At 40.5% G+C, this 15,412-nt stretch overlaps 1 protein-coding gene across 1 annotated transcript in view; it reads left to right on the top strand.

The window, feature by feature from the left end:
• The first annotated feature begins 19 nt into the window (after positions 1-19).
• Positions 20-15,412, top strand: part of KCTD16 (potassium channel tetramerization domain containing 16) — a 314,914-nt gene continuing 299,521 nt past the window's right edge. The window contains exons 1-2 of the mRNA XM_070793738.1: positions 20-661; positions 1,026-2,181. Coding sequence (XP_070649839.1) covers positions 1,350-2,181 — 832 coding nt within the window. The 5' untranslated portion in view covers positions 20-661; positions 1,026-1,349. The remainder of the gene's footprint in view (positions 662-1,025; positions 2,182-15,412) is intronic.

A 15,412-nucleotide genomic window follows, 5' to 3' on the forward strand; every position in this document is an offset into this window, starting at 1 on the left:
CATTTCCCTGGATGGTTTCTTGCCTGCACTGCTGAAACAACAGCATCCGAACTGCACTGGGAACTGTGGAACCACCCAGCTCCTCCACCGGAGAAGCCCGAGCCTGAGCCCCGCGCCGGCATCTCTGCGCCGCGGCGGCCGCCCGCTCCCACCTGGCTGGGAACATGGGAGCCCGCTTGTCCTTGCCGGCAGGTGGGGTGGCTACCTGGGACCCCAGCAGGGAGCATCTGTCTTGCTTCTGGGCTTTCTGAAAAGCTTCTAAGTCCCGGTACCTCTTGCAACTCTCTTGTGTTTTAAGGATTCTTTCCAAAGGTTTGATTTTTTTTTTTTTTTCTTCCTGGAGAAGCTTTGAATATTTTTCTCTGCTTTGCTTCTTCAATCCAACCACCTCTAGTCACAGTTTAACTTTTTTGTGACTTGTTTTAACTTGAGATTGGGAGTGAATATATACATACATATACACAAATATACATTTATATAAATATTTATATATATAATTATTATTTTCTAAGAGCACATCTCTCTGGCACTTTTCACTGATACCTCTGTATTTTACCTGTTTGGGATTTTGACAAGCTCCAGACTCTGTGTGTGGCTGGGCATTTGGACTGCTTTGCAAATGGGTATTTCTTCACAAGAACTGTTTCCAGCACTCACTGAGGTAAGTTCTAGGGCTTATTGCTTTTCCTCTCCAGCTGGGGAAAGAAAATAAATCTCCTTTTAGAAGTTGAAAATTGCATATTCGTTTTTAATGCAGAAATCAAATAGAAATGTTTTTAATACTAAATGCTGGAGACAGAGGGATATAGATAAATATGTAGACACGAAATACCTTGAAAGAAGCTACGATTTAGTTGAAGAATGGCTGAAATCAGTAATTCCAGGGCTGCTTATGTAAAATAATCTCTCCCTCCCTCCCTTTCGGTTTCCCTCCCTCCTTCTACCTCCCTCTCCTCTCTCTAGCAGTCTCTTTTTTTCTGACTCATGCTGTGTTTGAGGAAATAATTTTCTCTCTTTTCCTGCAGACAGACCTCTCAGTAACTGGAGACCTGACCGGCCTTGCCTACTGAGCTTGGGGGAAAACTGGATGCAGATGAGTTGATTATATTCCATGAAGTCATAGCTCACCACCTGCCAGGGTTTAAACTACTTCTGTAGCATCACTTCACCTGTGGACTCTTTCAAATTTTGCTTTGTTGGGGGGAAAAAAAAACTGGGGTAAGAAGAGGTTGTTTTTAACAAGTTATCATCCTCTCCCTCCCTTATAAGTTGCTGCAAAGGATCAGGCTGTGACTCCATTGGGTCGCTCCTTCACATCAAAATAGGAGAAGAAAAAGAAGAAAGGGACCATGGCTCTGAGTGGCAACTGTAGTCGTTATTATTCTCGAGAACAAGGGGCTGCAGTTCCCAACTCCTTCCCCGAGGTCGTGGAGCTGAATGTTGGGGGTCAAGTTTATTTCACTCGCCATTCCACATTAATAAGCATCCCTCATTCCCTCCTGTGGAAAATGTTTTCCCCAAAGAGAGACACAGCTAACGACCTAGCCAAGGACTCCAAGGGAAGGTTTTTCATTGACAGAGATGGATTCTTGTTCCGTTATATTCTGGACTATCTCAGGGACAGGCAGGTGGTCCTGCCTGATCACTTTCCAGAAAGGGGAAGACTGAAAAGAGAAGCTGAGTATTTCCAGCTCCCAGACTTGGTCAAACTCCTGACCCCTGATGAAATCAAGCAAAGCCCAGATGAATTCTGCCACAGTGACTTTGAAGATGCCTCCCAAGGAAGTGACACGAGAATCTGCCCCCCTTCCTCGCTGCTCCCTGCTGACCGCAAGTGGGGTTTTATTACTGTGGGTTACAGGGGGTCCTGCACCATGGGCAGAGAGGGGCAGGCAGATGCCAAGTTTCGGAGAGTTCCCCGGATTTTGGTTTGTGGAAGGATTTCCTTGGCGAAGGAGGTCTTTGGAGAGACTTTGAATGAGAGCAGAGACCCTGACCGAGCCCCAGAAAGATACACATCCAGATTTTATCTCAAATTCAGGCATCTGGAAAGGGCTTTTGATATGTTGTCAGAATGTGGATTCCACATGGTGGCCTGTAACTCCTCAGTAACAGCATCTTTCGTCAACCAGTATACAGATGACAAGATCTGGTCAAGCTACACTGAGTACGTCTTCTACCGTAAGTACAGAGCGTTCTTGTTGTTTTTCATGTGTATGGATTTGTTTAACAGATATATATGTATATATGGTCTGCACGTTCAGTCTATGTCTAAGGAACGTGTTGTTGTTTAAATGCTGTTTGGGGATTTTTATTTTATTTTTTTAACTCTTGAGGTATAGCTAGGGGTTATAATCAGCTTTCATGTTTTACCTAAGGTAACTTTTGTTTTCCCAATCAACTCACAGAATATTTAAAGGCCTCAAAAATCACAGTATACAAATGATATTGGTATAGGTAATATGTGGAATGAAAATAGACATGTGTGTCTGTCGGATATTGAACTGTGAAGATAAGGCAATGATGAGAACTTGGCTGTTGGGTCATGGGAGTTCAGTAGACTCAGAGTGGCTGAAGTGCTGCTGACTGTTGTCTTATCTGAACTTTGGGGTCTATTAAGCTGGTTTCTGAAGACAGCTTTCATCAGGAACATTGAAAGCAAAATGGATGTTGCACTGAATGACGTGATCTTGGCTAGATGGCAGTACAGACTGATGAAAGACCCCTTCCCCCCGACCCCAAGTCTGAAATTTGCCTGCCTAGGCTTTCACGAATTTGTGATTTGATTCCTTAGCAATTTGTACTGAGGTTTGAGTTGCACTGCAGACTTAATTAAGCCGAGCTGCATTTAGGATTCACCCAAAAGGAATGAATCCTTGAGAATTGTCAATCACACACAGTCAGCTTCAGACAACTGAGGTGGTATAATTACTGGCATAAAAGGAAACCAGAAGAGAAAAAAAGAAAGGAAACAATTGCACTGAAGTCTTTATAGTAAGAGTTTCTTAGAGTCAGTCCAGTTGTTTAAATGACAATTTACTGTACAGAATGCCTTCTTTTAAGAATTACTCTAAATTAGCCATAAGCCATTGATCTCTGGGAGGAAAGCAATTAGTCAGTCTGTAAAGTTCAGTGCTTGATGAACTGCTGATTTTCAACAGGTCTGAGAGCTGGGTGAAGTGAATTCCATGAGAAATATGTTTCCAGTTTTTCTCTATTCTTATTTTAAGGCAAATCCATAAATTTTGAGGATTAAAATATCTAAATGTCTCTGTACATTCAGGTGTGACTGAATCTGTTGGACTGAGTTTTGCCTACAGTTTTCTTTATTCCTTTGGAGATGATGTTGGGAGCCTTGGTGACAAGGCCTGTGGGAAGCCAAGTTGCTCTGTACTGGGTTATCACAGATTTGGTTTTTAGAAGTGAAAACACATAGATTGTATAGAAAGAACAGCCTGCGGAGAAAAGAATCAGCTAGCAGTTCAGTTGCATTCTGATGTTCTGTAACAAGCATTATTTGGTTCAATACCCCTATCTATGGCTTTTATCTATAATCTATACCTTCCTCTGTGTTGGGGCTTAGTGGCCAGATTCTGCTTTCTTTCTTCTGGTGAGTTTTCCATTAGCGTAGAGATAAAGCTTTAGCTTTTTAGCTTTCTATAAAGGAATATGACATTATCTGTGATTCTGTAGAACAGACATCTTCTAACTTGGAAAGAAAATGCATCGTTGAATTTAAATCTAGGTTTGTGATATTTACCTTGTTCCCCAATTTCTAATATTTGAAAATGGCCTCTTAGGAAACTTTAGTCAAACAGAAGAAAACATATCAGTCATACCCCCTCAAAAAGACCACACTTGATTCCAATCACTTGCTCATCTAAATGAGACTTAGAGCCTGAGTTGTCTGCTAGCTCAGTGACATTTCTGTGTTTATCAAGGCCTCATCTGTATAATAGTAAGCCCTCTGTAGATTGCTCCAGACAGACTCTGTTCTCTAATCATATGATCACTTCTTTTTTTTGTTGGATTGCTGAGAGGATGCCAAGGAGCAGGTGGCTCAGACTAGCACAAATATGCAACACCTTCATATTGCACAGCACATATACTGCATATGATATACTTGCTCTTTGTACCCAACAACCAGAGCTAAGTGTTAACTCTTCCTCAGTCTCAGGATCAATAAAGCTGACAGCTGGCTTTCTAGGGTGCATGACAGCTTCCATGCAGCTGCTTAGCCATAATTATTTAATTAGAAGCTGCCAACTGTGCCTCTATAAGCATTAATTCATCAAGCTGTTGTGCTTGGGTTAATGGGCCAAAACTCTGGGAGGTGCTCTAAAGCAGGGAATTGCCTGTATGCAAAGATGCCCCAAGCCCTGCCAATTGACCAATCGCCAACCCTGAGCCACTGCATGCATTGCAGAGGGCATGGAGCCCAGAAACCACCACCTGCCTGCCATCCAGGTTTTGAAGGGCAGTGGTCTGAAGAGCAGTATGTGTCTCAGGGAGCACTTCCCCCATTTTTAAAAAAAAACAGCCAACCAACAGCAAAGTTGTTCCTTATAGGGGATCCCAACTTCCTCCTAGGTTATAAAAATATCTGTAGATAAAGATATAGACATGTGGTGACAAACTTCCTAGTTCCAAGGAATGAACTCCAAGAAATCAGACTTTTCTAATAACCAAGGGATAATGCAGAATCACTTTGCCTGGATCCATATCACAGTAAAAATGAACAGCAAGAAATTAATACATTGTATATGGTGGTTGACAGTCATGGGGAGAGACCTCTTCTTCCTCTGTTTGCTTAATTTTCTTCTAGATTTTCCAGGGAGATCTGTCAGTTATTAACAGGTTAGATTCTTGCCTCATTCAGTCTTCATGTAGACCTAGAATTGATGATCAATATCAAGTAGTTTTGACTGTTTAATATAAAACTAGAAAAAAGTCAACAGGTGTTTGTGTGTGTTCAACAGGGTGGCAAGAAATGTGTTTGTTTACACTGCTTATACACCAAAATACAATATGTGAGATACTATGGATTATGATTCACTTAGCAGCAAGCAGGAAAATGTGAGTGTTACAAGAGCATAGAAATGTCTGTCCTAGGATTGCCTCACAAAGTATTTTAATTGTTTTAATTTAAAACAACAAGAAGATATTTTCCCCTCTTTCTCATCCAACTAGGTAAACAATTACCTCTGTTTTCTTTCCAAGTATTGTATGGAAGGCAATATCATAAACATCAGAGGATGACGTCTTGACTCACCTCCAGATGGAATGAGTTAAGTAATTTGGAAGACAAGTCCTGATATTGAATCAATAGCCATTCACACCACTTAGGAACAAAATCACAGGTGTATGGAAGTAAATGAACCTCTTATTTAGAGCCCTCTTCCAATGCCCTAGTGAGAGGGAAAGTTGTTCTTCATTGGAGAAGATTATGTACATTTCCTTAATCTTATTCCTATGAGTGAGTTACTTTAGACAAATTCCTGAAAGCATTCAGATTCAAAGGCATTTGCCTCTAATAGAATTGCATCCAAAAACATAAACCGAGTTCTGTGAATCATAGATAGAGACATCGATTCATTGCCTTTTCAATAGATTACTACTTGGAAGTGCATTGTAATCTTTTTTCTCTTTACTTGGTTTCCTTACATTCAAAAGGTTGTTTCTACCAAAGTTTCTAAATTGCTTTGTATACATAGTATATATCTTCAGGGTGGTTGATTGAGATGGGGGTGTTGGAGAAAAGTAGATTAGGAAATGATTTCTTACTTAGAATTCTGCATGACCTTGTATTAGGAAGAAATGGTGGTTCTAGCCATTGTGAGTAACTTACCCAGTGTTGATTTTAAAACTTGTAAAAGGGTGAGTTTTTAAAGGAAAACAGGCAGTAAAGCATCTATCTTGAAATAATTCTAGCTTTCTTTTTCCTTGTTCCTTGAAAGTTACCAGTGATAGCTTCAATTTTTATTGTCCATAGAAATATGATGTTGGCACATTCAAAATGAAGACACAGAACAGCAAAGTCCAAACCGTGAAGGTCTGGTGTTTACCTACCTGTCCTCTTTCTGTGATGGTTTTCTGTCTTTTCCATCTTAGATGCTCCTCTTTCCTCATGCTTTAGTCATTCCTGCTTTCAAGTTCTTTCTCTTTATGCCACAATCAAGATGTCAGTAAAGTTCTGTCCTGTCATGATATTTACAATATTTTCAAGGCATGGTGTACTTTTTTCAGAGGTTTTTGTCCATAAGAAACCTTTTAATAGCTGTTGATCAGGTGACTTTGTATCCCAAAGGGAGTGTTCTTGAGGCCTGTGCCTTCTTATTTTACAATTTATAATTTAAATATTTAACATAATCTAAGTATAAGGCTTCATCATGAAGTCAGCCTAGACCTTGCTTGGGGAGATATTGGCTGGTGATGATAAAGGACAGGGGCAGTGGGTATCATTTTTTTCTTGTCTCTTTAAGATGCTGTTCTCTGACCATTGGGCTCAATGTAATAGTACTGTAAACATGTTAGTTGTTGTTCAGTCACTAAGTCATGTCTGATTCTTTGAGACTCCATGGACTTCCCTGTCCTTCACTATCTCCTGAAGTTTTCTCAGACTCATGTCCATTGAGTTGGTGATGCCATCCAATCATCTCATTCTCTGTCGACCCCTTCTTCTGCATAGTAAAATATGTCATTTGTCTTCACTTTCATGCTAAACGGGATATATTACCTGAGCCTGATTCCTTGTGAGAGATGATTTGAGTAGTTTCTTCCTAAGTCTCTGGCCTCCCTGAATGAATTTGGCAGCAAGAGAAATGTCAGTATGTGAGAAAAAAGGGGGAGAACTCTGTGATTGCCCCCAAGTCCCTTGATATGTTAAAACATATGTGTGTGTGTGTGTGTGTGTGTGTGTGTGTGTGTGTGTGTGTGTGTGTATGGTTAGAAAGAGAAGACCAAATGATTCTGACAGCCTGAAGAGATTTGGATCTTATCAGAGGAATTATAAACAGAGAAAATGCCACTGAGCTCCATTTGGAACACCTCCAAGCACAAACCATGGAGAGGGGTGACTGGACAGAGGAGAGAGTGCCGGTTCCATGCCGAGAAACAGTTCTTCTGAAAGCAGAGGTGATGTTCAATCTCTGCATCACAGCTGACTGTTGCTCTTTTCTTTGGTCTTTGCTCTAGCTTTCCTCAAATCCTGCATTTCTTGGCAAGTCAGCTAAAACATTTCAGTATGGAAATTTTCAAACACCCAAATGTAGAAACACCCAGCTCCAAAACTTACAGTGATTATTACCAGACTAATCTTGTTTCATATATATCCCTACCTACTTTCTCTTCTGTTTGCACTGGATTATTTTGAAACAAATTTCAGGTATTAATCATTTCACTCATCCATTAAAAACTATATGTTTCTAAACTAAAATTAATTTTAAAATGCATCACAGTAACATTATCACATACAAAACAAATAGTACTTTGATATCTTCTGATATCTAGTTGGTATACAAACTTTGATTCTCTCACAGTATTTTTTTTAAAGTTGTCTTGCTTGAATCAAGAGTCAAATGAGGTACGTCCATTATCTTTTAAAAATTTATTTATTCTTGGATATGCTGGGTCTCTGTGTCTGTGCATGGGCTTCTCTCTAGTTGTGGTGTTTGGGCTTCTCATTGCAATGGCTTCTCTTGTTGCAGAGCACGACTCTAGGCATGGGGACTTCAGTAATTGTGGCTCATGGGCTTAGTTGTTTCGAGGCATGTAGAGTCTTCCCAGAAGAGGGGATCGAACCTGTGTCCCCTGCACTGGCAGCTGGATTCTTATCCTCCATATTATCTTTTATTGCTATCTATAAAAGAAAAAGAATATTGCATATGACATTACCACAAAGTGGCAAAAATCTTAAATCTTTTTATTTCTCCCTTCCTTCCTCCTATCCCCCTTCACACTTTTTCTCTCTCTCCTTTCTTTCTTTCTTTTTTTCTTCCAGTTTATTTGTTTGAAGAAACCAAGCTATTTGTCATGTCAAATGTCCGGCACTCTGGGTTTTGCTCATCCATCTCTATGATCTCTGTGATGTCAGTAACACATTTTTTCTTACCCCTGCATTTTCTGTAATTTGTTAGAGCTAAACACCAGATTCTAAGGCGTGGCCAGATTCAAGTTCAGAATTTCTTGCAAGAAATCTTCACAAGTATTGGAAAGCCCGTTTTTATTTATTTAGGATCTTGATTTCTTTTTTAATTTATTTTAAAAAAAATTAATTTATTTATTTCAATTGGAAGCTAATTACTTTACAACCTTTCGGTGGTTTTTGCCATACATTGACATGAATCAGCCACGTGTGCACATGTGTCCCCCTATTCTGAAACCCCTTGCCACCTCCCTCCCCACCCCATCTCTCTGGGTTGTCCCAGAGCACTGGCTTTGTGTGCCCTGCTTCATGCATTGAACTTGCACTGGTCTTCTTGTTTACATATGGTAATATATATGTTTCAGTGCTATTCTCTCAAATCATCCCACCCTCGCTGCTCCTACACAGTCCAAAATTCTGTTCTTTACATCTGTGTCTTTTTACTGTCTTGCATATAGGATCACTGCTACCATTTTTCTGAATTCCATGTATATGTGTCAATATGCTATATTGGTGTTTCTCTTTCTGACTTATTTCACTTTGTATAATAGCATCCATCTCATTAGAACTGACTCAAATGTGTTCTTTTTTATAGCTGAGTAATATTCTATTCTGTATATGTACCACAACTTCCTTATCCATTCATCTGCCAACTGACGTCTAGGTTGCTTCCATGTCCTAGCTGTTGTAAACAGTGCTGCAGTGAACATCGGGGTACATGTGTCTCTTTCAATTCTGGTTTCCTTGGTGTGTATGCCCAGCAGTGGGTTGCTGAGTTGTATGGCAGTTCTGTTTCCAGTTTTTAAAGGAATCTCCACCCTGTACTAGTTTGCATTCCCACCAACAGTGTACAAGAGTTCCTTTTTCTCCAAAACCTCTCCAGCATTTATTGTTTGTAGACTTTTTGATGGCAGCCATTCTGACCGGCGTGAGATGGTACCTCATTGTGGTTTTGATTTCATTTTCTCTGATAATGAGTGATGTTGAGCATCTTTTCATGTATTTTTTTAGCCATCTGTATATATTCTTTGGAGAAATGTCTGTTTAGTTCTTTGGCCCACTTTTTGATTGGATCGTTTGTTTTTCTGGTATTGAGCTGCATGAGCTGCTTGTATATTTTGGAGATTAATTCTTTGTTGGTTGTTTCATTTGTTGGCAAGTCCATTTTTAATTTGCTTTGGCAGATTGAAATGCTATATGTTTTGGATGCAAGGAAAGGACACCTTCTTATTGTTAGTTTTTTCATAATTGTCATATAGGCAAATAACAATTGGAACCTATTCTCTCCATTGTTCAAGTTGATTCTGATGATATAGCAGGCCTGTGTTTTCCTTTCTAGTCATCCAAGAACTGCCTGTGCTGTGCTTAGTCACTCAGTCATGTCAGACTCTTTGCAACCCCATAGACTGTAACCCACCAGGCTCCTCCATCCCTGGGGATTCTCAAGGCAAGAATACTGGAGTGGGTTGACATGACCTCTTCCAGGGGATCTTCCCAACCCAGGGATCAAACCCAGGTGTCTTGTATTACAGGTAGATTCTTTACCATCTGAGCCACCAGGGAAGCCCTAGAACTGCTTAGTATTCCATTGCTGTTCTTGTCACTAGGCTGAGTTACCATCAGGGATGCAGTGAACCTACCAAGAAGGCTCCTGTTGACTGGGAAAGAGAATCATTTTTAGAATAGCCAGGGAAAGTTTGCCTACTGGCTATTCTAATTTTGCATTCTTGGATTTGCTCAACTGTGTGGAAACTCCACGGAACTTATATATGTTTCCCAAACCTCTCCGTGTGTTCCTTATCTCAGTAAATTGTTTCATCAGTTGCCCAGTTCCCCAGGGAAGAATAAAGCCTGAGTGGCTCTTCTTTCTCCCTTACCAGTTCTCCAAACTCCAATTTCTATTGGTTCTTTTCTGTCATCCACCTCAAATCCATCCATTTCTACCCATTTCCACTGATGCTACGCTGGCCCAGGCCACCGGTACATGCCACTGCTTTTCTAGACTATTACAAAGAAAATGCAATTGTCCTTCCCATCCACGTCTGGTGTGATCCCCTTTGGGTCTTTTCTTCCTGCTGCAGATATGGTAAGATTTCTAACGTGTAACGTGTGAGTCTGACCATGTCACTCCCTAATATGAATCACAGCTGTTCGTGACATGACTTCTGCTTCTGTCCCTTGCCTTTTCTGTTGCCCTCCCATCCCTTGCATTTTTAACCTCAGATCCTGAATGCTGTTATACACTTGCTTCTTCAGTTTTGTACGTAATGTTCCCTTTGCCTGGAACTATGCCTCCACCTGCTTTGATTAAATACTTCAGGTCCCAAATCTATAGGTTCCTTTTATGGGAAGCTTTTCAAGCCCACCACATTTAGATTAGGTACCTCTTATATTTGCTCCAAAGGACCCTATTTTCTTTTACCATGACACAAATAATGCTGCATTATACCTGCTGATTTAACTGTTTCTGTAACATTAGATAGTAAGTTCTGTGAAGGTAGGAACTGTCAGTCACATTCCTTGTGATACATCTGGCCAAAAACCTGAAAAACTGTAGGCCCTTCATAAATATTTCTCAAAGAAGGAAACCAAACACCCATTGCACATCCCTTGGAGGAGGGCACAGCAACCTACTCCAGTATTCATGCCTGGAGAATCCCATGGACAGAGGAGCCTGGTAGGCTACAGTCCACTTGGTCGCCAATTCAGATACTACTGAAGTGACTGAGCACACACTTATATATATATATATACACAAATATAAATAGATTATGTATGTATCTATTATGTAATAGATATATATAAATATAAATATATATATAATATGTATATTTTATTGGCTTTACAATGTTGTGTTAGTTTCTGCTGTACAACAGCATGAATCAGCCGTAAGTATACATATATCCCCTCCCTCTTGAGCCTCCCTCCCACCCACCCCTCCCTCATCCCACCCCTTCCCCATCCCACCCCTTTAGGTCATCACAGAGCAGACTTTTATGGTCATACATGCCACTGTCTTGAATCTACCATTACATCATCTCTTAAAGAAGAATTGGAGAGCAGTGATGGTGTGCTTGTTCTGGTGTGATTAGTAGTAATGATGGCATTTCCTGACTTGCCCTGAGTCCTAAGGGCAGGGCATCTTGCAGGGAGAATTCCATTTTGTATGTAAAGTGCTTAGCCTAGCTCTTAGCACCTGCACAGACATTCTAGCTCCAGGAAACTGAGAAAAACACTTACCAGCAGCGAAGTCTCCTGTGGTTTCCTTTTAGTTGATGCACCCAAGCAGGAGCAAATTGAAGCTGGGGTGGAGCCAGGGTTTAAGGAACAACCCAAGGAGAGACTTGGGATTCAGAAAAGTGCTGCAAAATTGAGAGGCATCTGCTAGAATGCAAAGTGTGCTGTGAGGATGACTAGCTGGCCTTCTTAATCTTCTTACTGCCAAGGGATTCTACTTCCTCCCTCCCTCCATTCTTAGCTCCTTAGTGATCAGAGGCAGAGGCAACGTGAAACGGTGGTTGAGAGCCTTGGTGTGGGAGCCCAGACTGAGTTTGAATCCCTACTTGTTTGATCGCTGGCAAATCACTTGACTTTCTGCTTTCGTTTCCTCACCTGGAAAATGGAGACGGTAACAGTGGTACTTGCCTCAGTGTGGTTACAAGAATTGAATGGGTTGCTATATAGAAAGTGCTGATGACAGCTCCTGTCACCCAGGCAATGCTAAGGAAATGTTAGTAAGTAATTTCAAGGACCTCTGAGAATGACAAAATACAGGTCCTTCCTGTAAATAACTCACCTGATTCTTTTTAATAGTCTTCCTGGATACTCTGTCCAGTCTGTTGATTCTATGCATGTTAAAAAAAAGAAAAAACAAACAAAAGCATCTAGAAGTGACTTTTAAAGAGGAAATTCAAGCTACTGATTTTAATTGAACCTGAATAAACATAAAAATAAACTCTTCAAAAAGCTTCCAATTCCAGTAACTCTTTTCTTCCCTTTGCTATTCCATAATGCAAGTCATTAATAATGGCTTTTCTCCCCACCTTATTTTCAATGTGTGGTTTTTCAGAATCTAGGAGAATATATAGAATTTAAAATTAAGAATATAATTTAAATTATATATTCAATCATTGAAGGATTAGAATAACCTTTTAGGAATCTCAGCCTAGAGAGAATTTTCCTTCACGGTGATAGAAAATGGTTACTGAGTAATGTCCCTGACAATAAGATCATTTAAATTGCTCCAGAAGTGAAAACAAGACATTTGCTTCACACTGAGTAGCTGTGCTGTGTGACTTTGAAAGGAAATAAAGAGAGGGAGATCATGAAGGACAGAGGAACCTGGCGTGCTGCAGTCCACGGGTTGCAGAGTCAGACACGACTTAGGTACTGAACAATAACAAGAGTACTCTGGAGTCTGCTAGTGTGACCCATTCAAAAACTGCCCCATGTGAAGAAACTCATACTTTTCTGCTTGTATTCACCAATTCCATTCTGAAGCAGAAAGTTCTGATAATTTCCACACCCCCATTTGTGTGTGTGTGCCAAGCCACTTCAGTTGTGTCCGACTCTTTGAGACCCCATGGACTGTGGCCCTCCAGGCTCCTCTGTCCATGGGATTCTCCAGGCAAGAATACTGTAGTAGGTTGCCATTTCCTTCTCCAGGGGATCTTCCTGCCCCAGGAATTGAACCTGCATCTCTTACATCTCCTGCATTGGCAGATGGGTTCTTTTACCACTAGTGCCACCTAGGAAGCCCCAGTTACCCATCCCCATTTACAGCAACTTTTTATTCTGAGTGTATCTGATATAATGTGGTTGTGAACTACTTACATGGGTGAAAATAGGAGGCAACCCATTCTTTATATATAACCTGGTGCACATCTGGTAGCTCAGATCTGCCTGAGATGCAGGAGACCTGGGCTCATTCCCTGGGTTGGGAATATCCCCTGGAGAAGGGAATGGCAACCCACTCCAGTATTCTTGCCTGGAGAATTCCATGGACAAAGGAGCCTGGCAGGCTAGTTTTTTGTTCATGGGGTCACGAAAAGTTTTATACGACTGAGCGACTAACACTTTCACACTTACGAGACTTTTGGGCTGCTGAATATTGTGTTTTAGACAATATTGTGAACTGTGGATTGACACTGCTAGGCTGTTACATAGAGAAAAGGAGAGCCAGGTTCCAGTAATGGTGATTTTTCTGTAAAGGGAGCCATGGAACAGCAGATAAATTCTAGAGATGGGGATTGGGGAAATGGGGCATATGACTGTTAGAGTGTGGCAGAGGCATAAAATCAAAGCCAAGGGAATACTCTAGACTTGAGGAAATATTGCAGAGCCCTTGACAGAAAAAGAGCTGGCCAACAATGAGAAGCACATCGAGCACTGGTCAGGCATTATGGCTCAATTTCTTACAGGGTTAAGCATTCAGTAATGTCAGGTGGAGAAATTTTCCTATGGGCCCGTACTTGCAAATGTACAGTGAAGTGCAAATGGAAAATAGGATTCCCTTTGCACTAGTTTGTTTTTTAGCCAACTAGGTGAAATATCTTTTTCTTTAAACAGAGGGATGCCTGTGTGAAGGTGTACATCTTGTCAAGCTGCAATGAAATGGCATGATGTTCATCCCTATTTGCATAAAAAAGCACTCCTTAGAAAACCACCAGTGTTGTTTGGCTTTTCTAAATACTTTTGTGGCCTGGAGTTCTAACGACTCTGTTCTAATGTGTGATACGTTCAGCATTTTAAAGGCCATTTTCAGGTCTTTGGATGCTCAGTCATGTAAAATATTTATTTGTTTGGAAAGATCTGATTGCTTCACACTTACTGAAGACCTGTCTCATATAAAGTACCTTTTTGTTTTTTGCAGGGCTGTCCAGATGAGAGGGGTAGCATATATCATATCTGTATGCAAAGAATTGAAATCCTGATTCACAAATTCCTCATGCTCACGATTCTCTAGTACTTCTCCACAATCTGCCAGGGAAGTGATTCACATTGTGCACAGGCCTCATGGATTGGAAACTGCAGGCCCTTGAAATCTTCCATCATCTGCACAAAGAACAAAGCATCATGTGAAGTACAATTTAGTTTTATACCAAGATCGTGTCATCCCTTCCTTAGAATGACCTCCTTTGTTTATTTTTTAAAATCTTTTTATTTTGTGTTGGGGTGTAGCCGATAAACGAACAATGTTGTGATAGTTTCAGGTGAGCAGCAAAGGGACTCAACCATACATATGCATTCTCTCCCAAACTCCTCTCCCATCCAGGCTGCTACATAGCATTAAGCAGTGTTCCCTGTGCTACACAGTAGTCCTTGGTTATCCATTTTAAATATAGCCGTGTGTACATGTCCATCCAAACTCTCTAACTATCCCTTCCCCCCATCCTTCCCTCACCCCACAACCATAAGCTTACTCTCTAAATCTGTGTCTTTTTCTGTCTTTTAAGTAAGTTCATTTGTATCATTTCTTTTTAGATTCCACATATAAGGGATGTCATATGATATTTCTCCTTCTCAGTCTGACTTACTTCACTCAATATGACAGTCTCTAGGTCCATTCATGTTGCTGCAAATGGCATTTTAGAATGACCTCCTTTAATTGGTAGATTCTATATCTAGCCTCTGTTGCTTGTACAGAATTCTGTTTGCTACCTTCTGGTTGTGTGAGTATATGCCAGTCCCTGGGGCCTTGCTGAGCCTTTGCTTTTGCGTGTGCTAGGTTCCTAAACGTCTTATGGTTGGCTTATACATTCCTTCTAGAATATATTTCAAACACCTACTATGCACATGAGGATGCATGCAGTTCCAGAGATTCACCTGTAAATGAGATGCATTTGGTCATCAGTGTTCTCATGGAGCATGTAGTTTAAGAAGAGATTGAACTAGTTAATGGGCAATTTCAATCTCATGCAATAAAGAAGTGTAAATTGATAAAAGGGTAGAGAGGAAACTTCTAATTTGAACTTGGGGTGTCAGGAAATTTAACCACATTTTATATTAATGCTTAGAGGAGAAAATGCTAAAATCCTAACGCATCTGTTGACTTTAAGATACTAGCTGACTGATAGAGTCATAGAAATTCTATCCTAGGATGGCTTAGGAGTATCTGAAAATCATTAGCCATTGCTCCATTTCTCATTTAGTTAATTCCATCATTTCCAGTATGAATAATTTTGATTAGGAGCCAATATCTTCATTTTTAAACTCTTCATTTCTCCCTTCCATCAAACCTTTGTCTTGTGAAAGTATATGTGCAAAATT

This window comes from Bos indicus, chromosome 7 (genome assembly GCF_029378745.1).
Source record: "Bos indicus isolate NIAB-ARS_2022 breed Sahiwal x Tharparkar chromosome 7, NIAB-ARS_B.indTharparkar_mat_pri_1.0, whole genome shotgun sequence".
NCBI lineage: Eukaryota > Metazoa > Chordata > Mammalia > Artiodactyla > Bovidae > Bos > Bos indicus.